Source organism: Tauraco erythrolophus, chromosome 7 (genome assembly GCF_009769465.1).
Source record: "Tauraco erythrolophus isolate bTauEry1 chromosome 7, bTauEry1.pri, whole genome shotgun sequence".
NCBI classification, from domain to species: Eukaryota; Metazoa; Chordata; class Aves; order Musophagiformes; family Musophagidae; genus Tauraco; species Tauraco erythrolophus.
In genome coordinates this window covers 39,461,581-39,487,670 of record NC_141471.1, presented here as the reverse complement: position 1 = coordinate 39,487,670, position 26,090 = coordinate 39,461,581, and the positions used below count along the sequence as shown (strand labels likewise).

The following is a 26,090-nucleotide window of genomic DNA, read 5'->3' as shown; positions in this document are numbered from 1 at the left end:
GGCCGGGCCGGGCCGGGCCGCTCCTCACCCCCTGGCGGCCGCTCTGCGCTCGGCACCGCCACAGGCCGCCGGCGGCGTGGGGGCGGGGAGAAGGCAGCGCCTCCCAGCCTCTGATTGGGTGCCCGCTCTGGCCAATAGAGGGCTTCCTTAGCCTGCCAACGGAGGCAGAGGTGGACACCCGTGGCCCTCGGGTCCGCCCCCTCTGCCGTCTCATTGGCCTGGCGGCGTGCCGCTCAATTGCGGCCGCCTTTCGGCCGGGGGTCCCTTTCCGTGTGCTTCCTTGGTGACCGGCTGCAGCCCGTGCTGGGGCCGGGGCTGTGCGGAGCCGGAATGGCCTCCGGGAGCGGCGCGGAGGCGGTCAGCGGGGCCCGGCTCATCGCGGAGTCCCTCAAGGCCCAAGTAAGAGCGCGGGGGCGGGGGGACCGGCGAGCATCTTCCCTACGGCGAGCAGGCGGGGACAATTCCAGCCGGCCTCGCGGCGCGGGGGCGGCCGGGCCGGGCCGCGCCGCAGGTGCCCGCGGGACCGGAGGGAAGCGAGCGTGCGCGGCCGGGCTCGCCCGGGGCGCTGCTGCCGTTCTCCCGGGGGCGGGCAAAGCGAGCGAGAAGGGCTCGCCCTGTCGCTCCGTGGGAAGGAGGGCTGTCGGTCCCGCCGCAGCAGCTCGGCGAGCGAGCCCCGCCGGGGCCCTGTGCCGCCGCGGGCCGGCGTGAGGTGGTGACCCCTCTGCGCCTTTCCCCGGTCCTTCACTTACTTCTTCCATCTTACGAGCTGTCGCCTTCCCCGAGCTCGCCCGATACCTCCGTCACCATCAGGCAGTGCTGACTGCCCTCCGCCGCTGTCGCTGGCGGCAGCTCCTGCTTCACAATTATCAAAATTCCCTGTTGTCTGGAAACTTGAGATGGTGCTGAACTGACACTGGTCTGAAGTTAAGACTTTGTTTGGCGTGTGGCACACGAAGAGGTATTTTACAATGCCAGTTGTAATAAAAACAAGCATAGTCTTTTCTTTATCTGTAAGTTTCTTTGGGCACGGTACTATCCCAGCTGTTTCTTGGGGGCCTTTTTGGTGTTAATTTTATGTGAAAGCATAAAACCATGAAACACTATGAGGAATTTCCAGAGGAGGTGAAGTTGACATACTGAGAAACAAGACAATGACGTAGCAGAGACATCCCGAGTGGTCAGTAAAAAGCACTAAACATGTTGGCCGAGGAGCTGGGCTGGACTGTTGTTCTGCTCTTTGTAGGCCTCCAAAATCCAGTGCGTTCAAAATTACAGAGGACTGAGTTGCAAATGCCAGCTGGCATTGTGTGTGTTTCCGCAGTGGCCTGTGAACTTCTATGGGAATATATATGTTGTAACAGTTTATTTTTAGACTGCCTTTGTAGTTAGTATGACTCTGTTTCACGTGTGCTTGTTAAAGCTATCTTTTGGAGACAATTCTGATTTCTTTTAACAATTTTCTTTTTAGAATATTGAATACATGTTTGGCGTCGTTGGCATTCCAGTCACTGAGATCGCAATTGCAGCCCAAGCAGTTGGAATAAAATACGTAGGAATGAGAAACGAACAAGCTGTAAGTATATATCTGTATTAGGACTAATTCTTTCTTTTAACTGTTTTACAACAAAATGAAATCTAATTTACTTTTTCTACCAGGAAGAATGTGGTCTCTGAACATTCCTTTAAAGAATCTGTAGAGAAGCAGTTACTGTCTGTCATCCTAGAATAAGGGAGAGCATTGGTGGAGCAGATTGGGTGTTTCTTTTTCCCCTTTCTGTTTTAAAGTGCTATTTCTCATACGGGAATTGCAACTTTTCTTTTTCTTTCTAGATGCCTTTCTCCAATAAGGGAGAGAAGGTAGGATGAAAATAGGGAGAAAGAATCTGAACAAGGTGTTCTACTGCAGAAAGAGAAAATAGTAAATTTTGTCTCCTCCAAATGATGTACTGTCAGATTTTATCTGCCACTTTTTGGGGGGGCTCATCCATTTTTTTTTGTTTTCTGTAGCTTTCTACAGACTTTCCAAGATACTTCTCCCTTAAAATTTTCTACCATCTTTTTCTTTTGCTGATGTCCTCTCCTCTAAATTAGGACAATATTATTGTTCTCTCTCTAATTGGTAGTATTTTAATTCCTTTTTACATCTTTCTTAGCTACTGCTTTCCTTTTTGTTTAGAAGGATGTTTTACTTAGGAGTTACTACCTACAGGCCTGAAAAGATAGATTTTTCCTTGTCTCCGTTCTGTGCTTGCAGTGCCCAAAGAGGAAAGTTTTCCTGCTGATAAACTTGTCCTGACTATTTTCTATAATTGTAGTGTCTTTTTTTTCTTTAACTATGTTCTAAAAGCTCACCAAACAGCAAACCATAGGAAGTTACAATGCTTCTGAATGCTCAAATTCAAGCATGAAATCAACTTAGTGTTAATTGTATATATTTCAGCTTCGTTGTCTAGATATCAGAAATTAGACTCAAGCCCATTAGCATTTTGATGTTATGCTACTAGTTCTGGATTTGTTTGTTTTTCCCCAGTAGTAGCTCTTGAAGCAGTCAGTAGTTTCTCGGGTGGTTTGAGGCTGAATATAATAGCCTCAGGTTTATACCTCATTTTCAAGGATTGCTATGCAAGCTGGCTAGCTAGCTGCTAGCTATTGGACCACTAGCAAATGGACTGTCAGCTTTCCATACTCAGAGTTGCTCTACTACATTTGTCAATTTTCCATGATTAATGCCAACAAATAAATAAATTGCTTGATTACTGCCTTATCAGGAGATTTTTCTTGTGTTTTAACTTGTTTGTGGGACCTGTCTCTCTAGGAACACTATTGATTAGAATTTTACCACTTTTGCAAGGAACTCCTCCTAATATGCTGGACCTGCACAGTATTCAGGTGCCTGTATTTTGGGGCAATGTTCTTTTTCTGTTTCCACCATGTAGTTCATAGGCTTCGTGGATTGTCCCAGATGTCAATAAAGTATTATAATAGTAGTTCTTCTAAATCAGGTGGTCATGAGCTGTGTGGTTTTGCTGTCTAATCCTCACATCCTTATATTGGAATGTGAGAACTTACAGAGGAACGCATGTCTCTATGGAAAATCTGTAACATGTGAGAGAGGCAAACATATACAAATATGTTTAAAGATGTATTAGATTTCTTTGAAGGACTGGGAATTCAACACAGTCTTTATATTCCTGTAGGCCATATAGCAAGTATTCTAGTTTTAGCTGTGGTTATTAACATGATGAAAATTAATTTCCTCATGTGTCTGTAATTAACAGAGAAGATTGGTTTGCACTGCCAAATGAGATGCTGTCCTATTTTTTTTTTCTCTTTACTAGACACTTTTTCTGTTAGAGTGAAGAAGACAAACATTCTGCAGTGTAAATAGTGAGATACTTTTGCTTAGAGGAATAACAATAACATGAAGGATTGTTTTAATATCAAAATGTCAGGGTTTCTCTTCTTTGGGGAGTGGAAAAGGATGAACAAAGATATATTTTGTGGTGAGTTTTGTTTTTCCTTTGTCCTCAGTGAAGACACAGAGTAATTGCTTTGCAGAGGAGAGAGTAAAATGTTATATGCAATTTATTCAAGATACACTTAATATTTACACGTCATAGTTTTAATTGTCAACATTCATTAGTTGTGTGGTCTAGCTGTGGAGGATGTGTATGCAGCTGCTTCCTTTATTGGTGAAAGCAGCTGTATATGACCTGAGATGTATGGAAAGCAATTTTTTTTCCAGATGTTGAGTTTCTGCCTCATTTCTGGGCCATATGCAGCAAAAGCCCATAAAACTGCAGGATAAACTGATTGACTAGAAAGACGCAGTTAAAGCGTGAAGTTAAAAGCTAAGTAGGACTACCAATATCTGTTAGATATCTCCTGCGGCCTGTAACACGACATAAGTTTGCTGGAAGCAGTTTAACCTACGTCCCGTGTGCCCCTTGAACGCCAAATAGTTGTGTTGCAATTTGACAGGGGCACATGTTTTGCCTGTGTGTCTCTGGGCAACTAGAGATTGCTGTGATTGTTTAGAAGTCTGATAACTCTGGTCGGTTTTAACCTCAAAAAAAAAAAACCCTTTACTGGATTGTTATTCATTAACAACACATATTGCTAATGTTCAGTTCTTAATCTTTATTAGTAATTATCACTACATATTCAAAGCAATCTCTTCTTGATAATTGTATCCTGAGTTAGTCCTGAGTGTATAATATGCTGGAGCTGGTCCAGTGTAGTTAGCATGGATGGTGCTAGCTCTCGAGGGAATCAGACACAAGAACTCTTCAATAAGGGCAGCTGGAACCAAAGGGGACATCTGTTTTCTCCATCCCTTAGATTCAAGATCTCTTTTTATAAATGTTTTGATCTCTGAACAGATCTTACCCTTGGCCTCCATGCCTGGACTATGGACTGTGCAGTGCTGGATGGGTGTTGCTTTCCCAGGCCAAGACAGGTGCCATATCCTGTTGTGCATACATTGTTTGGTTTTTTTATTCTGGATTGCTTTTTTTCCTCCCTTGTTTTGCTGTTTCTGCTTTTCCTAAAGCAAAAGCAATGTCTTCCCAGCTCTCAAAGTTGTGCTTTTTCAGTGACCAGTAATTTGCCATCAGCAAGTTGCTCATTATTCTGTGACTGCTGCTTTAAACCTGTGTCCGTCCGCGTTTTCAAGGCCCCCGCTGAAGTTGTGTGTCAGAACAAAAGATCTCGTGTACCAAACTCGGGTTCATACAGCAAGTTCTCGTAATGAGTTGATCACAAGTCCTACAGGAACATTTAGCATTAGGTGCAGTTAACGTGAGGGCTCCAGGCCTGCTACTAGGCACGGCAGAACTATTTTTAACTTAGCCACAGGGTACAAAAGTGCTTAACTGTTGTTTACTAGCTATGTTGCATTAGTTTGTTTGCATTGAAGACAGACTAATTTAATTAAACCCTGCTTAGTGTGCTTCTACTGGTATGGGAGCAACTGGCCTCTGCTTTGGCTGCAGTTCAAACCCAGCACTCACGGGTGGTTGCAAACTTTGAGTTCAGTGCCTGCATCTGGACCTCATACATTTCTTCCTAATGTTGATTGTGGGTGTGGTGGTCATTGGCATTTTATATGCCTGCATCCTTCTTGTTTGTCTGAGGAAAATAAGGATCTGGTTTCAGCTGACCAACTGTGTTGTGACCTTAATAGATCATATGAGAGCCAGTACTCAGATTTTAGTGATGAGAGTGCAAAGTTCATAAGTAAAATTGGGTTTTGTTCTTACTATTCACGCAAAAAAAAAACATCTTTTGAGCATACTTTCAAAATTGTTTACAATCTCCTCTCCTTTAAATACAGATGGATTTAGTTTCTTCCTTGCAGAAAGAAGCAGTAAAAGTTTTAATGGCAATGACTCTACATGAACCCAAATTCTATGTGCTGCTTTCCTTTGCCATTCAGTTCTAAAAAATGATTGCCATGGAAACTCAACACCATGCTTTGAGCACCATTAACAAGATTTTTAGTAACACCTACTCCAAATATTTCTAAACTTTTGCACACAGATATGTCATCAAATTGTTATCTAATTCTTGAATATTAGCGACATTTTTCTTCTCCATGTCAGAGGCTTATGAAAAATAGAAAGAGACATTTCTTGTCAATGTATGTTTTTGTTAACAATTCCCTATCCTAATGCTGCAAATAAAATAAGGGCTGCTTAATTAATCCTCTACTAAGCCTCATGTTTTTCTCAGACGATTGATCTGTATCTTTAGGAGCATAAGGATATTAAAGACAGTTTCTCCTTCTATGTAAAAACTTACAATAAGTCTGTGTTTTCACTCATTTAAGCTGAGATTGCTAACATGCTGTGTTACCTACATAGGTTTGAGGAAAATATGTAGTAGCTTTGTAAATTTTTGGAAGGAGTTTTTGTGTTACTTATTCTTCCTACCACAATAGCAGTCAAATAAAACTGAAAAACAAAATTCCAACTCTTATTTCAAAATGAAAGAAGCAGGCTATAAGGCCAGGAGCTTACTTAAAAAAAAAAAAAAAGATAAAATTTGCAAAATTACTTTTTTCCCATTAAGTGTTAGAACTTACTGAATTCAAGACAAAAGCCATGAGAATATGAGAGGGGGATCTGGCAGTTTCACATGTGTGAATCCTTTGGAGTCCTTGTGTCCCCCATGAGCTTCTGTTGATATTTGATCACATATTGTGTTGTTGCCAGGTGAATTTTATATCTGAATGTTTAATATTACTACAGGAATAGCATAAAAACATGCTCCATAGTAATAGTGCTGCTAAGCTATGTTAACACATGTTGTAGACATTACTTTTGTGAAAATTATTCAAAATGCAATTATTTTTTTCTAAATGTCAAAGTAGCTAAAGCTAGGTGTGATACCAGAAATGGAGTAAGAAGTACTTCAGCAGCTCAGCTTATAAAAGACAATCCCTAATCTTCTAATGAATCTCTCCAACATGTGATTTTGACCTTTTGCTTAATTTCTGAAATACGTGTCATTCCAATGATGATTGCATTTCTCTTTGTTGCTTTTCTCTTGTAAATCCCTCTTCCGTGTTAGTCTGGAAGGCAGATGTTTCTTATGCTGTTCTGTTCGTTTTGCTTCCCTGGTTATGGGAGTTTTCTTTTACGTTGTTGTTTTTTTTAAACCATAAATATTCCTAATGTAATATTCTGGAACAACAGAAGCCTGAAATGTGGAGACAAGTTTTGAGATTTTTCGCTTAAGCCTTCATAACCACACCTCATAATGGGAGAGGGTGAAGGGGTGCTTCTGCATACATGTAAGCTCTAATGATCAGGGCAAAATCTGTATCTGCCTATTTTCAGTATTTTTGTTGAAAGTTATGTACAAGATATCAGGAAATGTATATATAATAACTACTGTATAATTAACTCTCCTATTTTCAATAGGCCTCTTATGCTGCATCTGCTGTTGGATATTTGACTGGCAGGTACATTCCACATTTGTTAATATTTATAATAATGTAATATTAACTGTATTAGACTCAACACAGAAGCTAGGAATGTTTTTCTGGTTTGGAGCTGGGTGTTTTTAGTGTGTGCAAATGAAGAGCATTTAAAATGGAACATGAGTTTTAAAATAACTGTCAATAACAGTTATCAATATTTCTATTGCTATAATTCAGGGCAGGAACAAGGGGATGCTTAAGCTCATGTATTATTGTCCATCTTATAACTTTATTTTATCTCTTTTAATTGCTGAATAGTAGTTCAACACCATTGATATGAAGAGCAGAAATCACACCACCGTTGTTGCAACTTGGTGGACCTGCTATACCTTAATCCCCTCATCTGGGCATATGATTTGACAAATACCTTATCAATACAGAGACTGATCTTATGCCTTCCAGTGTCCCCTGTGCTGCTTCTGACAAGAAATACTGGCTTTTCCTTGTTTCTACTGCGTTTTACTCTTAATGTTGTTGGGAAACATTCTGTGGCCTGTGACTTGTGAGGTGTGCTTCTAGGGTATCCTGTGGATCCTTTTCTAAAGTAAGCATCTGATGTCTGCTTACTCACCATTGCAGACTCGATGATGCAGGTGATCATTCCTTATTCTGTCTGCAAGCATGACACCTGTGTTATACAGTTTTGCAGTTTTTCTTCCTTTGAATAATCCTCTTCAAGTAAGCTGATTTTTTTTTTTTCTGATATGTGAAGAGTTTTTAAAGCTACTAAAGAAGCTCAGTAGTTAGACTTGTCATTTTTATCTCATCACCTGGAATAACAAGTGCCTCTGCCTGTATTACACTATAGTAAAATTTGTGTTGAATCAGATGCACTTCTTCCTTTGTGAGCTTTCTTGATTGATACCTAGTGCTCAAGTAGAGTTGAGAAAACTGCGAAGGTAAGTGGCTTACCGAATTCCATATAAATGCTAGATGATGGAGAAAATGCAATAAAAGAAGTAAGGAGCTGTGTTATGATGAGGCTGCGTGTGTTGCAGACCTCTGTGTGGGTGGCACATAACAACTGTTCACTTGCTCTTTCAAATTGGTTGATACAGCTAAATGATTTCTGATTCCTGTGTCTACCTTTAGTCCTTTGTACAAACCCATTGCCATTCATGCATTTTGATGACATGAGTAAAACTTTAATACTTTTTATTTCGGCATCTTACTAATTTTTGGTGGTGATTTATTCAGTGTTCCCTGTGCTCACTTTCCTTTTCTCTCTCTCTCCTTTTTTTGTTGATGTTTTTTCTGTAGACCAGGAGTATGTCTTGTAGTGTCCGGTCCAGGTTTTGTACATGCCCTTGGTGGGATGGCAAATGCAACCGTGAACTGCTGGTAATCTAACTACATTTTCCTTTTAAAATTCTAATAGTTGTTTGCTGTTATTTGTTGCAGATGTTGAGCTCCACAGTATTTAGTATAGGAGGTCTGTCTTTCTTTCTGGAATTCATTCTTTCTTTCTTCCTTTCTGTCTGTCTTTCTGGAATTCTTTCTGTCTGTCTTTCTGGAATTCTTCATTTATCAACCCTAAAAGTAATTTAGTTCCATTTTTTGTAGTCTCATGGATAAAGTTCTCCTTTTGTCTGTTCGACTGGGATAGAGTTAATTTTCTTCTTTGTAGCTGGTATAGTGTTATGTTTTTGGATTTAGTATTTTTGATTCTCCTCCCCATCCCATTGAGAGTGGGAGAGTAAGTGAGCACCAGCGTGGTGCTTAATTTTGGTTGGGGTTAAACCACAACATTGTCCTCCCCCGTTATGCATATACTGGGAAATCTATCAGTATACCTGATTGTATAGATACATTTGTAAATGAAGTCGATATTCAGCTTGTAATGCTTTATTGATCATGGAGAGTCTTAGAGGTTTTTTCTAAATTTATATCCACATTGCCTTTGAATTACTGTTTCATATGTGAACAAATTGACAACTGTGTTGTTAAAATCCATGTTTCCTCCCCACACAGATGTTTAGAGCAGTAATTAAGTATTGAATTAAATGATGTTCAGAGTGCTAGCATTTACTCCTACAAGCTTTCCTTGAGATGGCAACTTTAGCTGGTCTGCCACTGAAAGCTGTTCAGAAAGCTGTATGAGGTATTTTGGGTAGAAGCTCTGGTACTACTAAGCACATGTGATCTGGAGCATTAGATTAGCAGTGGCTAATGGACAAGGGAAGCTCGGTAATGGGAACGCGAGCAAATCAAGTCTCTGACGGTTTAAAAAAAAATACCTCTAATGTTCAAATTCTTTTTTTTGAACAATGAGTTATTGACTAAAGTTTTGCTGTCCCTATGTGCTTTAGATTAAAAAAGATCATATGAAAAGCTTACTTTTGAACAGTTATGGATTTGGTTATAAGAAAGAAGCATTCGTGGCACTTAGATTTGCAGGAGACATTTCTGTTTTCTCACAAACCGAGTTTTGTGTGAGATAAGCTCTGTTTACCTGACTTGATCTTGCATAAACCTGGCCCCTTGGCAGAAGGTGAAGAGGATGACTTATCTAGTTTAGCAGAATATTTGACAATATAGTAAGAAGACTGGTTTTCACTGACCAAACCACAGTGTTTGGCCAATTATTTTATTCATTGGTCACATCAGGCTTGCCTTTGCCAGCCATATGCCAAAAAGAGCGAAGTAAGCATTCAGAAACCCTAAATTTAGCCTAATGAAACTAATTTTCCTTGGCTCCTTCATTAGTAGGTACCTCCATCAAGTGTTTTGAGAATCCCAAGCATGCTCTCACATTTGCTTTTGCCTGGCATTACCACTGTAAGAAAGGGTGCTATGCTTTGCAGAGGAAGACTAGGGTTTTTTCCATTGAGTAAACTGATCAGCTTTCTGGCCAGTTTCACAAGACAGCAGCATGAATAATTCATCAGGTGCTATGGAGAAGGAATGTTGCAAGGGAAGAGCAGGAGTAGCCCGAGCAAAGGAAAGGAGATGAAAGTACAAGTTGAGGGATTTGGTTACAACGATCTAATAGTCTGCCGCAAAAAGGACATAGACCCATGTGGCCTCCACACCTTTTGCCTGTCTGTGTACTCCTGCTGCTTGCCCTGTTGATGGCTTTAGCATTTGTCTGCCCCAACAATCACATTCAGTTTGTTATTCTGGCAAAAAAACAGCCCAGCAAAAATAAGTAAATAATGTCATGTTAGGTAAGGGATCTAAATCATCTCTCTCTGCAGTCAGGCAAGCATTTATACCTAGGCGAGGGAGGGAGTGGGTTATGCAGTTGGGAGCAGAAGTTAGAGAGGTCTTCCCTGTTCTGTGGAAACAAGGTGTTAAGTCTCCTGCTCTATACCATTCCCTGGAAGGAAGTGACATGAGGAGACCTATTTGTAGGGCAAGGGTAGCCCTCATCGGTATCTCCAAGGTGTCACGCGATTCCATGACGTTACACCTGGCATTGTGAACTTGCTACAAGGGCTGAGCTTTGCTTATTTTTCACAGAAGTAAGCTAACAGTTGAGCTGGTTCTGAATTTGAATAACTCGGACCAGGTGATAGTCCATAAAACTTGGTCTGAGTTGTCCTCCTTGAGCCTGGAGACCCGTTCTTGTGATTCTGCCCTGTTTCAGTCTCTTCCAGGTGAAAGAAACCTTCTGTACCAACTGGTCGAGTTGGTACTGTCAAGCAGTTTGATGGCACAATTTGCCACCAGTTGTGCTTTTAGATTGCATTGCTGGCACACAGGTTGGCTGAGGAGAAGGGCCTTTGGTTTACCCTGGAAGCTTGTCACAGGGAGACCCTGGATGTGTAAATCTAGTCAACTAGGTAGCTAAGGAGGCCTTGGTAAATTGCATTTCTGAGGGTAAAACCTTTTGATATTTCATGTTAAAAATTGCCTCATTCGGAGCAAAAGTTTTTGTATCTCAGTTTGGCTGTGAGAATAGACTCCCAAGAAGAGTTTGCAATAGTTTTTAAGATTTCAGGTGAAAACTGAAATTAAGATTTCATGGTGAAATACCATGCCCTTTCCCTAAGATTGCAGTTGAAATTTTTTTCAGTTTACTAACGTTCTCCTGCAAGTAGATGATGCTTGCTATTCTTATTCGTTTCATTGTAGTCAATGTTATTCCTGCCTCACTGTTGGTTTTGGCTTAATTTAAACTACATGCAGTAGAAAGCACAACTCTTAAAAATGTCTACAGTATTGGACAGTAGTACAGTATCATGATTTCATTGGGGGAAAAACTTCTTTCTGGTTACAATTATGTGAACTTTCAACGCAGAACCAAATCTTTTCAAGGTATAGCTGTTGGAATTGTCTTAAGAGTAGAGCATTCTCCTTGTTAGATTTCAGTATTGGAAAGTAGCAGTTATTTTGATTGTTGAAACATTTAAATAAATTTGTAAAAGATAAGTGAAGGAACATAGGGTTTGTCACTATGAAACAGGTTGGTTATGTATGGATAGTCATAACCGTTTTGCTGAGGGGAGAAAAATCAGCAGAATAAAATCGTAGACTCATAGAATGGTTAGAGTTGGAAGGGACGTCAGAGATCATCTAGTTCCAACCCCCCTGCCATGGGCAGGGAAACCCTCCACTACACCAGGTTGCCCAAAGCCTCATCCAACCTGGCCTTGAACACTTCCAGGGATGGGGCATCTACAACTTCTCTGGACAACCTGTTCCAGTGCCTCACCACCCTCAATGTAAAAAATTTCTTCCTTATATCTAATCTAAATCTCCCCTCTTTCAGTTTAAATCCATTGCCCCTTGTCCTATCACTACACGCCCTTGTAAAAAGTCCCTCTCCAGCTTTCCTGTAGGCCCCCTTTAGGTACTGGAAAGCTGCTATAAGATCACCCCGGAGCCTTCTCTTCTCCAGGCTGAACAGCCCCAACTCTCTCAGCCTGTCTTCATAGGAGAGGTGCTCCAGCCCTCGGATCATCTTTGTGGCCCTCCTCTGGACCCGCTCCAGCAGCTCCATGTCCTTCTTGTGACATATATCTGGATTATACACCAAATGGATTTTCCATGAGGATTTTTTATAGATGATACAGCCTGAAGTTCTCATCTCACCATGTCAGAGGATTGGAATTGAGATTTTTGATTTGTGGCAGAGAAATTATCTGGTTTTGAAGCTTGAATCTAAATAAATTTATCACCCCATAATCTGGGGATTAAATTTAGCATTATACATTGAGCATACTGTAAATGTTTCAGTTTAACACCTTGTATAGATAAATGCAGTCATAGGAAAGACGGTGTCTGAAGAGAAATTGTTTAGGAGAAGAGCCTAGAAAGCTGTTGACCTAACATTTCAATTCAGCGTGGATGAATGAGCAGATTTATAAGCCAACTTTCTCTTAAGTCAGCATTTAGCATTTTAAGGACTTTGAGTTTGACCTACAAACTGAATAAAAGGCTGGTTTTCATTCACTGTGGGATAATAATTTATTGTATTTTGTGGAAATTGTAATAAAAATGTGTTCCTATGGAATGTATAACCCATCTCGTAAACTAATGCTGCCTTTCTTACATAGCTTCGAACTAATTTAAGAACAGAACTACTTGTAGGAATGTTAAATTTTTGTTCATCTCTTTGGTCTTTTTTTTGGGGGGGGAGGGGGTTGTTGTGATTTGGTTTGATTTGGTGGTTTGGGTTGTTTGTTTTTTTTTTTTTAGTAAAAACTGAATGCAGGGAGAAGAGCTGTCAGATACTCAGCTAATTTCTGCTGTCTTCCAAATTGTGCACAGAGAAAATCTAATCGTTCTGAAAAGGTTGTTTCCCACTGTGTTTCTTGGTTCTAGTGTTTGTGCACATTACAATGCCTTTTATGAACAAATGTCTTAATACTTTTGAAACCAATCAATACTTTTAAGCTTTTTAGATTATCTGTTGTCATCCCTCTCAAACCGTCTTGTCACCCGTGTTATCAAACTTTAATGAAAATTGCTAGCAATATGACTTGGTTTTAGATTATTTTTTTTTTTTTTTTGTACTAGAGGCAGATCACTTAGTACAGCCAAGCTGTCCTAAAACTAGTTCCCAAAAGTTGCTAGGAAGTCTACCAGCTGACGTGCTGATATTTAGAATCCACTCCCGTATTGTGCTGGTCACTTTCTGCTCCTGTTGAGATCTGTGGATGCTGAAGGTGCACAACATCCCCGTAGGACTTGACTATCAGCAGAGTTTACAGATGTGATTGCACGTAAGATATGCTTAAGATTGCTTTTTGTGTGTTTTTTTTTTGCTTTTCATATACTTTTCTAGGCCTTTGATTGTTATTGGAGGCTCTTCTGACAGAAATCAGGAAACCATGGGATCTTTCCAAGAATTCCCACAGGTACATGGACATACAACTTTGTACAGAAAGATTTCAGTTAAATAATTGGTGGTGTTTCTTTGTTAGTGGAAGAATGACAATCCTAAATACTAACGTTTCCTAACAGATCTTATAATGCTGTTGATTTGCTCCATCTACTGGTTTAAGATTGACACTGCGTAAATACAGCAGATTATTTGGAATGTTTTTGTCCACAGTCATTTTAGAATTCATGCTCTGTTTTAGGTTCTCAGCTTGTATAAACTGCTGTTGTCTGTTTGTTCTGAGACAGAAGAAAGCAAAATAAATTTTCCAAGAAAAGAAGCACTACTTTTGGGGGAAAAAAATACCTAAGTGCTCAGTGGAATGAGTGTAGCTTTGACAGTTTCCTCTGTCAGGAGCTCAGGAACTCCCTTTTTTTTTTCATGTGGGAATTTTGAACTTGTTGCTTTCTATTTGCCATTCTTTCTATTTTATTCATGTTGAAATGAGATGGAAATGAGCAAATCACTTTGATAAATCAATATAATGGTTATATGCATTTATTCAGGTTGAAGCTGGTAGGCTGTACAACAAACTGTCTGTCCGCCCAAGCAGCCTAGAAGTTATTCCTGCTGTTATTGAAAAGGTATGGAAAAAATACTAAATTAGCAACAGAACATCGAGTAACTGTCTCTTTACTGTATAAGCTTTGAGAGTTTATTTTTTTATAACTGTTACTGTAAATAGTTTGATCCTGCAGACGTGAGGTGGTGATCGATTGAGTAAATTAACAACCAGAGGTTTTTTTCTGTGAACTGTGCAATGGGACAGGTTAGAAATAGATTCTGGTCCAGTCTGATGCTTACTGATCCCTGCAGCGTTTTTTGTTGGCTTCAGTCAGAGCTGGAAGATTTTTGTGAAAGAAATTTTTTTAGGGGGAGATGCAGTAACTAGAAATGTGATTCTACAAACTACAGATCTTTTACCACTCTCATTATGCGAAGGAGGTTTGGAGGGGGAGCAGCAGAGATGGTTGTGTTTGGTTTTTTGGGTTTGGTTGTTGGTTTGGTGGAGGTTTTTGAGAGTGAGAGAAAATACGTCCTTATCGCAATGCTTCAGAAAGAGTTACAGAAGTCTCTTGCTACTGCTGTAGCAACACTTCAGCCATGTTAGGCTAAGTTCTGCATACAATGATACTGTTTCCAAAAGTGAAAGAACTTTCCAGCAACAGAAGCACTGGAATTGAAAGTAATAGAAAATGGAGACATGGGTTGGCTTAGCTTTTCTCCGTGCTACTTTAAATAGAATTCAGGACAAATGTTTAATTTAGTATTTCCAAACACAACAGCTGATAATGCAGTTGTCTCATTGTAAATGAAACAAAGAATTTACAGTCTAATACTGTGCATCTACTGAAAGGCTTCAGCTGTCATATAGGGGAAAATGTAAATAGCTATTGAAACTTGAATTTATTGCTATAAATCAATCTATGGGAGCGTTCCCTGTGGTAGTTCAGCAATACAAAACAGTGTGTTCCTTCTCTGCCTGCAGAAGGATTTTTGTGGCTTTTACACACAGTGATTTTTAAAATCCTTTCAAACAGTGGTTAAAACGTGATTATCTGTTTTCCAGGCTGTAAGAACCAGCATATATGGCCGTCCAGGTTCCTGCTATATTGACATACCTGGGGATTTTGTGAATCTTCAGGTGAATAAGAGCTCTGTCAAGTGCGTAAAGATTATATTCATTATTTTTTCAAGTCGCTGAATAAATTAAATTTTAGTTTTAAGTTACTTTTGTATTTTCTTTGCTTAAAACAAGAAAAAGATAAACAAGAGCAATAGATTAAATAATTTGCTCTTCTGTGAAGAGCAATAGATTAAATAATTTGCCACAAGGTTGAAATGATACTAAAAATCCAGCCTCTAAATGTAACATTCCATCATAACATGCAACGTAGATTATAGTTTGCAATGAAATGTGCAAAAAGGAGTTAAGTACTATGATGGTAATATAATGATGCCACTTTGTAAATCTCTGGAACAACACTACCTATAAAATTAAAGAAACATGCAAGAAAAACTTCAAAGCCTGTTTTAAAAAAATATATCCTGTTCAGATAAATGCTGTGAGTAACATGGTGTGTAGCAACAGCAGTTTTATGCTAAACAATAGGTTTTATCTTTCAACGTTTCTTGTTTTGAATTTTAAGAGCCTCTTTTGTTCTGCTTGACTTTCAGGTACGTGGAATGCTGCCTGCCACCTCCCATCAGCACAGCTGAAGGCTCTGCCGTATCCGAAGCAGCGTCTATTGTTGCTCATTCCAAGCGGCCTCTGCTAATCATTGGCAAAGGTAGCATGCTTTGATGTAGCGTCAAACTGTACAAGTTCTGTACAAGAACAACAAACAAAGTGATTTCTTTTCCCCATAAGTGTTAGCCATCTCCTTTTCACTCTCTATTAAACCAAACAAACCAAAAAAAACCCAAACAAACCAAAAATGATAAACAAACTTATTTGACATTTGATATTAAAATCTGCTGGTTTTAATATTTTTATTCTATTGTGTCACTTGTCTTTTTAATCTAGTTTAAGAGAAAAGTCAATTGATAAAATACAGTTTTAAGTCAAAAAAAAATCAGATAACCATTGTCTTAAGCCTAGAACCAATACCAAGGGATCACTTCTATAATTCTCAACAAATGCTGCTAGAATACAGCAGTGATATTCTCTGTCTTATGCTCTGGCATACATAGCAAGAATCAGAATGACCAAAGGTCACTCTTCCATTTGGACTTACAAAAAGTGCCAGCCTGTCTGTGTGGAGACATGAAGCAATACAGCAGGTCTTGCTGTTATTGCTGTTATACAGACTTTCTGTTGTGCTCTGCCAGTGTATTTCATTCCTGAAACAGAGGTGTCCCTAAACATAGAGGTTAATTATTCTCTGTGCTGGTTCAGTTATTTTGTCCCTCATTGTGGAATGTTAGTCACTGCCATGATTTTTCTGTTGTAGATAAGGGTCTGCTAAGAACAGAATTGGAATAAACAACTTGTTTCACCCAGACTGTTTTCCTGGAGATGTGGGTTCTATGTTTAATCAGGGAGTGAAATGATTGAGATGAGATGGATCTTATCATTGAATATGTAATGAAATACTAGATAGAAGGCAGATCAGGAGAGGGTTTTTTTTTCCCCTCTCTCTGGCTTGATACATGTGCACAAGAGTGTTGTTTGAAATGAAAGGTAGAAAACTCAAAAATACATAGGTATATGTTTTGTTGGTGTCAACAATTGAGAATCTAATTAACAAATGTATCTGGATTTTCTGCTATATATTGTTGTTAGAAGAATTTTTGGAAAAAATATAGAAGTTTATTCTTCAGGATTTAAGACTCGTGGACTTAAGTCATTACACAAACACCAGTCAGTTATTCTAGATTGCCTGGGCAACCTTAATTCAGCAGCCTTGTACTGAAGGTAGCATCACAGCAAATGCATGCACAAACACAAGGTCTTTGAGCTTCTCTTTTTTTTATTAAAGGCTTCTAGTAGACCTGCTTAGATTGTTATGGAGCGTATGATAAAATGGCATGCAGGGAGCAAGCAAAAGAAGATATGAAACAACACAAAGGTCATCTGTTGCTGCTGCAAAACTCTCTGCCTCATAATACCAAACTTCACCTACTCAAAATTGTCCTTTTAGATAAACAAAATTTCCTACTTTTCCCTGCCCTGCTTTGCAGAAATAGCCAAAAAGTTCAGCTGAAGTCTTAAGAAAAAAGCTTTGGTCAAAAATATGGGAAACTTGAACACAAATACCTGTAGTTTAGCATGTTATGAGTTCTCCAGAATGAAAAGTAACAAGCAGCATTCATAATGGGAAATAGTGCTCTTTCTGCCACTAATGTAATCAGGTTAATTGAAAATCAAGTGAATACAGTAGGTTTCTGTAGTATTAAGCAGTCTCTTTCATTTCATTCAGGTGCTGCTTATTCACATGCTGAAAACAACATCAGAAAGTTGGTGGACCTTTGTGGACTGCCTTTTTTGCCTACACCAATGGCAAAAGGAGTAGTTCCTGATAACCATCCAAATTGTGTAGCTGCAGCAAGATCAACGTAAATATGAAGCAAGACTTCTAATTGTAACATCTGAGAAACAACTAGGAATTGTGGTGGTCTACAGATGCCAGGGAAGACAAAATGCATACAAGAAAAATTTTTGACCACGTTTTGCACCTTGTTTTAGAGCACTGAAGATCTTTCTTGGAAAGAGACAACAGATTAGGCGGATCACTTTTGACAAAGCTTAGAATGGTGGCCAGGAAGATACTTTATCTGAGAGCTAATATTCTGTAACTGTGAAACCTATGGCAGGTAGATGTATCAATGTTGTTAGTGTGTATTTCATAACATAAAATGAAACTGGTGAACAGTTTATGTTAAACATTTAACTTAGTGCTGCAGTAGGCAAACTACTAGCTTTTTATTTTAACACTATAAACAGAAGCTTAAGATGCACATATCACAGTTGAAAGTTTGCTATCTGCTGTCTCTGCATGGTGTTTGCAATACACTGTCACTAAATTACAGTTTATTTAAAAAGAAAAATAAGGTATTTCAAACTACACTGAAGGACTATGTTTAAAGTCACTTATAAGAGCTCTTCTTGACTTGGCAAAATTAATGTGAATGAATTTTAGAACCCTACTAGATATGAATATGCACAGTGTCAACTTTTAGATGGAGCATTTATATACTTTTAGATTAAAATATTGTCCATTATTGAGCATCTTAGCTTTATCACTGTTATGCATGCTGTTAAGAAGGATAAAAATATACCAAATATTGTCTACCCAGCTGAAAGGTATGTTAACAGAAGTCTAAACTGAGAGGTCCACAACAATCTTAATTTTGGCATCCACTGTTGCTGATATCACAGTAGTGAGTCTTTTGCTTTAACCTCAGAGACATTATAGCATCTCTTGAGTCTCCTAGTGTAATGATTCCTGAACACAGTGTATTAGGAAAGTAGTAATTCATTTTCTTCTTGAGTTTAGGAACTCAAGAAGGGCCTGATGATTTGCTATGTGAAAGGTTACATGGTTTTGAGACTAAGCAAGCAGCTTAGAGAAAGGAAGGATTATATTCCGGGGTTTGCTGTGGTGGTTAGGATTGCTTCTAACTTTGAAAACGCTGTTAAATTTCATAATAATTCTTCTTTATCTGATTCTCTTGTTCTCCTTTATTAGGGCATTACAGCATGCTGATGTGATAGTTTTGCTTGGTGCAAGGTTGAATTGGATTTTGCATTTTGGCCTTCCACCAAGGTTTCGACAAGATGTAAAGGTTATTCAGGTAAGCAGGAAAATGATTGTCACTTGAAGGAAGTCCTCTGTGTTCTAGCATTGCCTAGAGCAACTGTTGTAACTTATTTTGGTAGTGTACTTCATGTGACAAATACTGCCCTATGGACAATGCAGTACAGTGCATATAGTTATGGTAGTTTCCAGAAATAGTTCTGATTTCTTTATTTTTTTTTTACTTCCTTTTTTTTTTTTTTAAATGGTTATAGCATTGTTCCAGCTATCAAGGACTTCGTGCTGCTGTAATGAGGAGAGCAGATATTTCTATGTAGTTGACTAATACAGGATTAGACTCATGATACTTGTCTGATCTTTGGAGCACTGGAATTTCCATTATTGAAGGCAAATTGTCTTGAAATTCTGAAATCTTTCATACTGTTTGACTGCTCTTTCAGCTCGATTTTTTTGGAAATAGAATTACTTTCAGGTCCAGAGTCAATCATTGTAAGAGTTCAGTCACTCAGAAATGTTAATAAGAGGAAGAAAGGCTATTTAACTAATTAATGTCTTTGGCAATCTGTGAGCTCCTAGAACGACAAGTTGTTAAATTTTTTTATGTCCTTAAAATCTCCTCCCTTAGAGTCTGTTATTAAAGAGTAGTAGTTGATTCAGTGTGCTGACTGACCTGCCTTTCAGTGATCTAGAACATAATCTCAACTTCCAAACTTTGCATCTTTTCCAGAGGCATAACATAAATTTCAAAGCTAGAATTCCTTTTGACTTATGAAATGATGTCTTTTATGTTTTCTTTTTCTAGAGAATTTAAAGAAAAATATTTTTTTATCTCACTTAAAGTAATTTTTTAACTGTGAATTGTTATTATTAAAATACTAATTGAGTTCTTAATCTGTGTGGCCTGGTCATAAATTAGTATTCCATGTAACCTTAGAGGTCTCACATGTCTCATAAAGTGAAAAAGTTGCTTCAGTGACCACAATTTACTTTCATTTTCTTCATACTAGCCAAATTCTTACTGCCAAGCATACAGAAACTTTTCTCAGTAAGAAAATTACTGCTTTTTTTATAGACTTTTAGGGTGTACCTAAGCCTAGATTTTCAGTTGTCCTGTAATTATCACTGAAATCATCACCTTGTTCTCCTTATTGTTCTAATAAAGTTCTATACTGTCTGTAAGAGCTTGAAGGAAGCAAGCAATTTTAAGGCTATATATGAACTTTTATTAAAATGAGTATGTACCATAGGATTTTATTTTGAATAAAGCATTTCCTGATGTCATTTCAGTGAAAGGCAGAGGAAGTTATCTATGCAGCCAAAACAAGGTATAAACACATTGTTAGACAATGTTCCTCACTTGGACTGGAAAAAAGTTCTCTTTAATAATCCCTGAGTTAATGGTAGTCTTTCTTTTTGAAATACAGATTGATATTTGTGCAGAAGAACTGGGGAATAATGTGAGGCCAGCTGCCATTTTATTAGGTGACATAAACACCGTGACTAAGCAGGTAACATAATGTCAGTTGTCCTTCTATTTTGACCTTCATTTCCTCTGATTTACATGAAGTAAGTTAACAGTTAAAAAAACAAAAAACAAACAAACAAAAAAAAAACAACAACAAAAAAAAAACCACACAAAACACCCCAACATTAGAGGAAAACCATTTTTCAGGCAATGTACTCGTGTTGCGCATCCAGTCCATTACCAAGTTAAATGTTAAAGATTCTGATTAGTGTTACTGTGGTTGTTCTGGGATCTTTCTTGATGAAATTATTCTTGATGCTCATGATCTTTATTTTTTAAATATGTTGAAAGAAATGATATCTGCAACATTTCAATGTTGTTCCAGCTCTTAGAAGAATTCAGCAAAAGACTGTTGAAATATCCTTCTAATTCAGAGTGGTGGAAGATGCTCAGAGAGAAAATAATTAACAATGAGGAAAGATCGAAGGTAGTGTTACATTAAACAAAAAAGGAGGTTTCTCGCCATAACAGGTACCGATGTGTCGTCAGTTTTGTCACTGCTCTGTATCCAAGCTTCTCAATTACTTCTGACAGTAATGTTACCCAGACTTTGAAAATTTTATCTCATTCTGGTCCAGGCTTACTCTTGTCAGGCTTATGAACTGTAAATTAAGTTTTAATACTTAACTATTAGTTAAGTGTTCTAGGTTTTGTGTAAATTGGAACTGTGTGGAAGTCATGAACTTTGGGATTGGGTTCTTAAGGCCAGTAGTAGACCACAGCCAGAGCTCTGTATTATGGGCAGTGACTTCTCAGCAATGGACCAGTATTCAAGTGGAAGCTAGGTTATGTGAAGAAGCGCTCTTAGTTTTCTTCTCTAATTGTGCTGTTTAGCTGTTTAACAATGCTGGTGGAAGTATAATCTATGTTAAAAAGCAAGTAGCTATTAAGGCCAAAAGACCACAGATGCTTGGCATATACCTAACTTTATGGAACTCGTATTCTGCAAGTTCAGGTGCATGTTTCCAAGACTGAGATCTAAAATAAATTCGTTCTAGGAGATCACTCTTTTGAGCTACCTCTCAGCACACAGGTGACAGCTTACTTAGGGTTATCAGTAGTCAAACCTATGTGCAGAAAAATTTCATGTGCTTCTCAGGTTAAACTGAGTTTTAATAGCTTCCTGTTAATGATAGGCCAGCCAGGGGTTGCTGAGCTGAGTGAGCCTCTGATAAATACGTTGTGTCACCACGATAGGTGCAGGAGGAGTGACTTTGATGCAGTGCATGGAAGACCAAATATTTCAGCATTACCTAGCAGAGTGCGTTTTTATTTCCATTGTTATTATTTACATGTTCTGTACCATATTATAAATTCTATGCATAGGAGTTACTAATATATCTTATTTTTAAGGAATTGGCATTACAGAAATCCCTGCCTATGAATTATTACACAGTCTTTCATCACATCAGAGAACTGATACCCAAGGACTGCATTTTAGTGAGTGAGGGAGCAAACACCATGGACATTGGACGAACTATGCTTCCAAATTACTATCCCCGTCAAAGGTGTGGTATTTTCTTTGTTGTACTGACTCAACAGGCTAGATCTAGGTATAAATGTTTTCATTTAGCTAAGAAGTATGATGGTCCAGAATTTTTGTAATACTTTTCAGGGTTCTAAATAAAAGTTTAGAATGTTGAGAGAAGCATTAAGGGAAATTTTTCACTCATATACTGATGACCTGTCGTAGATTTTTAACAATTCTCGGTGACTTGTCTGTGCTCTGCAATGGAATGGTGAATTTCTCACTCTTTTGTGGAAGGTGAATGAGGAGCATCATGTTGAATTCCCTGATCTAGGTGTTTATTTCTGTGTTCAGGGTCTGTGGTAAATATTGTTATAAAATGTGATTAGTAGGTCGAGAGAGGTTCTCCTCTCCCTTTACTCTGCCCTGGTGAGGCCGCATCTGGAATATTGTGTCCAGCTCTGGGCCCCTCAGTTCAAGAAGGACAAGGAACTGCTTGAGAGAGTCCAGCGCAGGGCCACAAAGATGATTAAGGGAGTGGAGCGTCTCCTATATGAGGAAAGGCTGAGGGAGCTGGGTCTCTTTAGATTGGAGAAGAGGAGACTGAGGGGAGACCTCATTAATGTTTATAAATATGTAAAGGGTGACTGTCATGAGGATGGAGCCAGGCTCTTCTCACTGGCATCCAATGATAGGACAAGGGGAAATGGATATAAGCTGGAACATAGGAGGTTCCACTTAAATATGAGGAAGAACTTCTTCCCAGTAAGGGGAACAGAACACTGGAACAGGCTGCCCAGAGAGGTTGTGGAGTCTCCTTCTATGGAGATGTTCAAAACCCACCTGGATGCGTTCTTGTGTGATCTGATCTAAGTGGTCCTGCTCCAGCAGGGGGATTGGACTAGATGATCCTTTGAGGTCCCTTCCAATCCCTAACATTCTGTGATTCTGTGAAATAAAAACAATTGTTGGGATTCTTATGTTGAAAAGAGCTCATACAAAGAGTTTTTCTTTGAAACACACTTAAAAACGGGGAAAAGGTAAAAAGTAGCAACTCATTTTGAAAATTGGATGTATGTTGGATACACTTTCCTGTAAACCTGCATGCCTAAAATCTAGGCACTCAAAATTTGGAAGTGTTGGTATGTCACTTTAAACATGTAGTCTAGTTTTAACATAAGTAGGAATTAAGTGCTTTTTCTTGAATGGGCAGAAAAAGTTAATTCTGTCTGGTGAGGTGAAACTTCTGATCTGTGAAGTGTCCTAAATGAACCTAAATACTTTTTTGTAAACAAAAACAACCAACCAAAAAAAAAACCCTACTTCTAGTAAAGTTGGGGAAAGAGTTTGCATTTTTTCCTGCTTATTTAAAATAAGGACACAGCAATGTTAATGGTTGTCTTTTCAGATTGCATTGTTTGTATCTGAAAACAAATTGAAAAAGTTAACCCTAGAATAATCTAGTTCTGTATGTACTCTTGTATCCATTATGTGCTTCTTACTGAAATGATCTAACTTAATTACAGCTTTCAATTTGATTTCAAAAGTTGAACAGAAGACTGAAATTTGAACAGCAGTATTTAACTGATGGCTTTCAGACTTCTAGTTTTATTTTCAAGGCATTAAATACAGAAAGATTTCATGTAGTCTACCTATCTCTACAGTAATTGAATGTTTTTGAAATATTGTTACTATGCAAGATAAAAGCATGCAAGAATAATTCTTTATGGTAGTACAACTAGTGTATAAGAGTTCTTAATTTTAATTAGAGTTCCAGTATATTTATATCACTTAAAACACTTGCAGTCTTATTGAATGCTTGACTGAATATAATAATCTATATATCTGGTATCTCTTTATACTAATTGTTTATGAAACAGTATTTGAATAGTACATGGCAAATTATTCACAGCAAAGATAAGTCACCATGGATTAACTTAAAAGTTTGAGCAGAAATAAAGGGATAGTAGTTCTGTATTCTCCCCTTTAGGCTTGATGCCGGTACTTTTGGAACAATGGGAGTCGGACTGGGTTTTGCTATAGCAGCTGCAATGGTAGCTAAAGACCAAACACCTGAAAAGCGAATCGTCTGCATAGAGGGAGATAGTGCGTTCGGATTTTCTGGGATGGAGGTGGAGACTATTTGCAGGTAACTGTTTTTTGCTTAAGAAGATTCTCTTCATATATTGCCAGGATCAGTTTAACTAGAAGGCCACGGATGGTGGTGTTAGATGGGGTACTCTTAAAAGCCCACAAAAGCAAGCCAAAAAATACACATGGTTGATTTTATGCTGTTGTGATGTAATGTGTTACCAGTGATGAGTAGATTGTGTTTCAGGTGGAAGTGATTTATTTTATTTATTTATTTTACTTTTAAGGAAAAGTAACACTTTTATTACTTTGCAGAAAGGTGCAAGTATTTCAGTGTTCTTCCAAATTCATCTTTTTGTAGATACAACTTGCCAGTCCTGATTATCATAGTAAACAACAATGGGATTTACACTGGTTTGGATGCAGATGCCTGGAAGGAGGTGTTAAAGTTTGGAGATCCTGCTACATGGTGAGCATCTTCAGAGCATGTCCTGTTAATTAAAGAAAAAGTGACCGAAATGGTCATTCTCTTCACTTTTAATGCTCTGTGATCCACATTGAAATTTTTTGGAAAGTGAACTTAGTCCTAGGCTGAGTTCATATAAGTAAGAACCAGTTACCAAAAGCAAGCAACCAACCTAATTCCAGCCTGTTGTTTCCACACACAGTGCAGCAGAGAGATGACTCTCTATAAATTGTCTTAGGTTCCTGCAGCAGTTCAGGCCACACAGTACAAAGTTCATAGTGGGCTAACTTCCAAAGTCATGATAATCTTCAAAATTACCTGAGACTTGTGTTCTGAGTTTACACTGGGCTTCTGCTTCTGGAGCTGAGATCTCTGTATCAAGAGAATTAGGCTTAGTCTTTGCTGTGGCATGTCTCCAAAAGATGAAAATGAGTGTGCTACCCTATAAACATAGCTTAAGCAGTATAGGAACCTTAGTTCTTCCAGCCCAGAATTCATCAGGCCAGCACAATAATCATCTTACACTTCACAGTCAGTGTTGACGTAATTAAATTGGTCAATTCATAGATTCATAGATTCATAGATTTCTAGGTTGGAAAAGACCTTAGAGATCATCGAGTCCAACCATCCCTAATCCCCATTAAACCATATCCTCAAGTAGCTCATCCACCCTATTCTTAAACACATCCAGGGATGGGGACTCAACCACCTCCCTGGGCAGCTTATTCCAGTGGCTGACAACCCTTTCAGAGAAGAAATACTTCCTAACATCCAACCTGAATCTCCCCTGACTAAGCTTATGCCCATTTCCTCTTGTTCTATCACCCATCACTAATGTAAAGAGCCCTTCCCCTACCTCCCCACCATCTTTTCTCAAGTATTTGTAGGCCGTAATCAGGTCTCCCCTCAGCCTCCTCTTCTCCAGGCTAAACAGCCCCAACTCCCTCAGCCGCTCCTCATAAGTTTTATTTTCCAGCCCCTTGACCAGTTTAGTCGCCCTTCTTTGGACTCGCTCCAGGAGCTCAATATCTCTCTTAAAGCGAGGGGCCCAAAACTGGACACAATATTCCAGGTGCGGCCTCACCAGTGCCGAGTACAGGGACAGGATCACTTCCCTGCTCCTGCTGGTCACACTATTCTTGATACACGCCAGTATCCCATTGGCCTTTTTGGCCACCTGGGCACACTGCTGGCTCATATCAAGCCGGTAGTCAACCAAATTCTGACAATCTGACAATTCTTCCCTGCCAGTAATCAGAGGTTTTCCTTTTCGTTACAGTGTACCTCCTGTTTCTCTCCTGCCAAATTCACACTATGAGGAAATTATGTCTGCCTTTGGAGGTAAAGGATATTTTGTTAAAACGCCAGAAGAATTGCAGAATGCTCTGAAAGCAAGTGTTGCTGACAGGCGAACACCTTCTCTTATAAATGTGATGATTGATCCACAGTCTGAGAGAAAGAAACAGGTATGTATATGTTTTCCTTTCTTTTTCTGCAAGCTTCGTGTAGGCAAGCCTCTGAAATCTCAGGAAGTATCACTTAAACTGCAGAGAGTCAGAGATAGTTGCGAGGCAGAAAGATTGTCTTTAGATTTGAGAAATAGGAGAATGGGTGCTTTACACTGTGCCATCAGTTTTCCTTGGTTTTTGGTTTGATTTTATTTTTTTCCATTGGCTATTATTAATGCATAGCGTCTTTAATGACTGTTTCCAGAATTTATGGTTGTTCCATTCCATTCCTGACAAAACGGTTTTGAGCAGTTTGTTTCCTGTGGGATTCCATCTGGTAGTTAATACATATTTGTGTCCTGTTCCTCCTACTGTTTGTCCATTCTGATATGCTTTTTATTCTTTTTTTTTTTCTCATAGGAATTTCCCTGGCTGACTCGTTCTAACCTATAGTAGAAGATGAAGATAATGATGGTGCAAGGCAGTGCGTTAAGCGAAACTAAATTGGTTTCCAGAAG

General features: G+C 38.9%; 1 protein-coding gene across 1 annotated transcript; it reads left to right on the top strand.

The window, feature by feature from the left end:
• Positions 1-330: 330 nt before the first annotated feature.
• HACL1 (2-hydroxyacyl-CoA lyase 1) lies at positions 331-26,090 on the top strand. The gene is made up of 17 exons (XM_086614753.1): positions 331-399; positions 1,469-1,573; positions 6,927-6,967; positions 8,246-8,326; positions 13,218-13,290; positions 13,820-13,897; positions 14,884-14,978; positions 15,492-15,604; positions 17,237-17,372; positions 18,506-18,611; positions 19,999-20,082; positions 20,425-20,526; positions 21,453-21,607; positions 23,558-23,716; positions 24,020-24,127; positions 25,404-25,590; positions 25,993-26,090. Exons 1-17 carry the CDS (start codon positions 331-333, stop codon positions 26,023-26,025), a joined length of 1,725 nt encoding a protein of 574 aa, XP_086470879.1. The 3' UTR covers positions 26,026-26,090.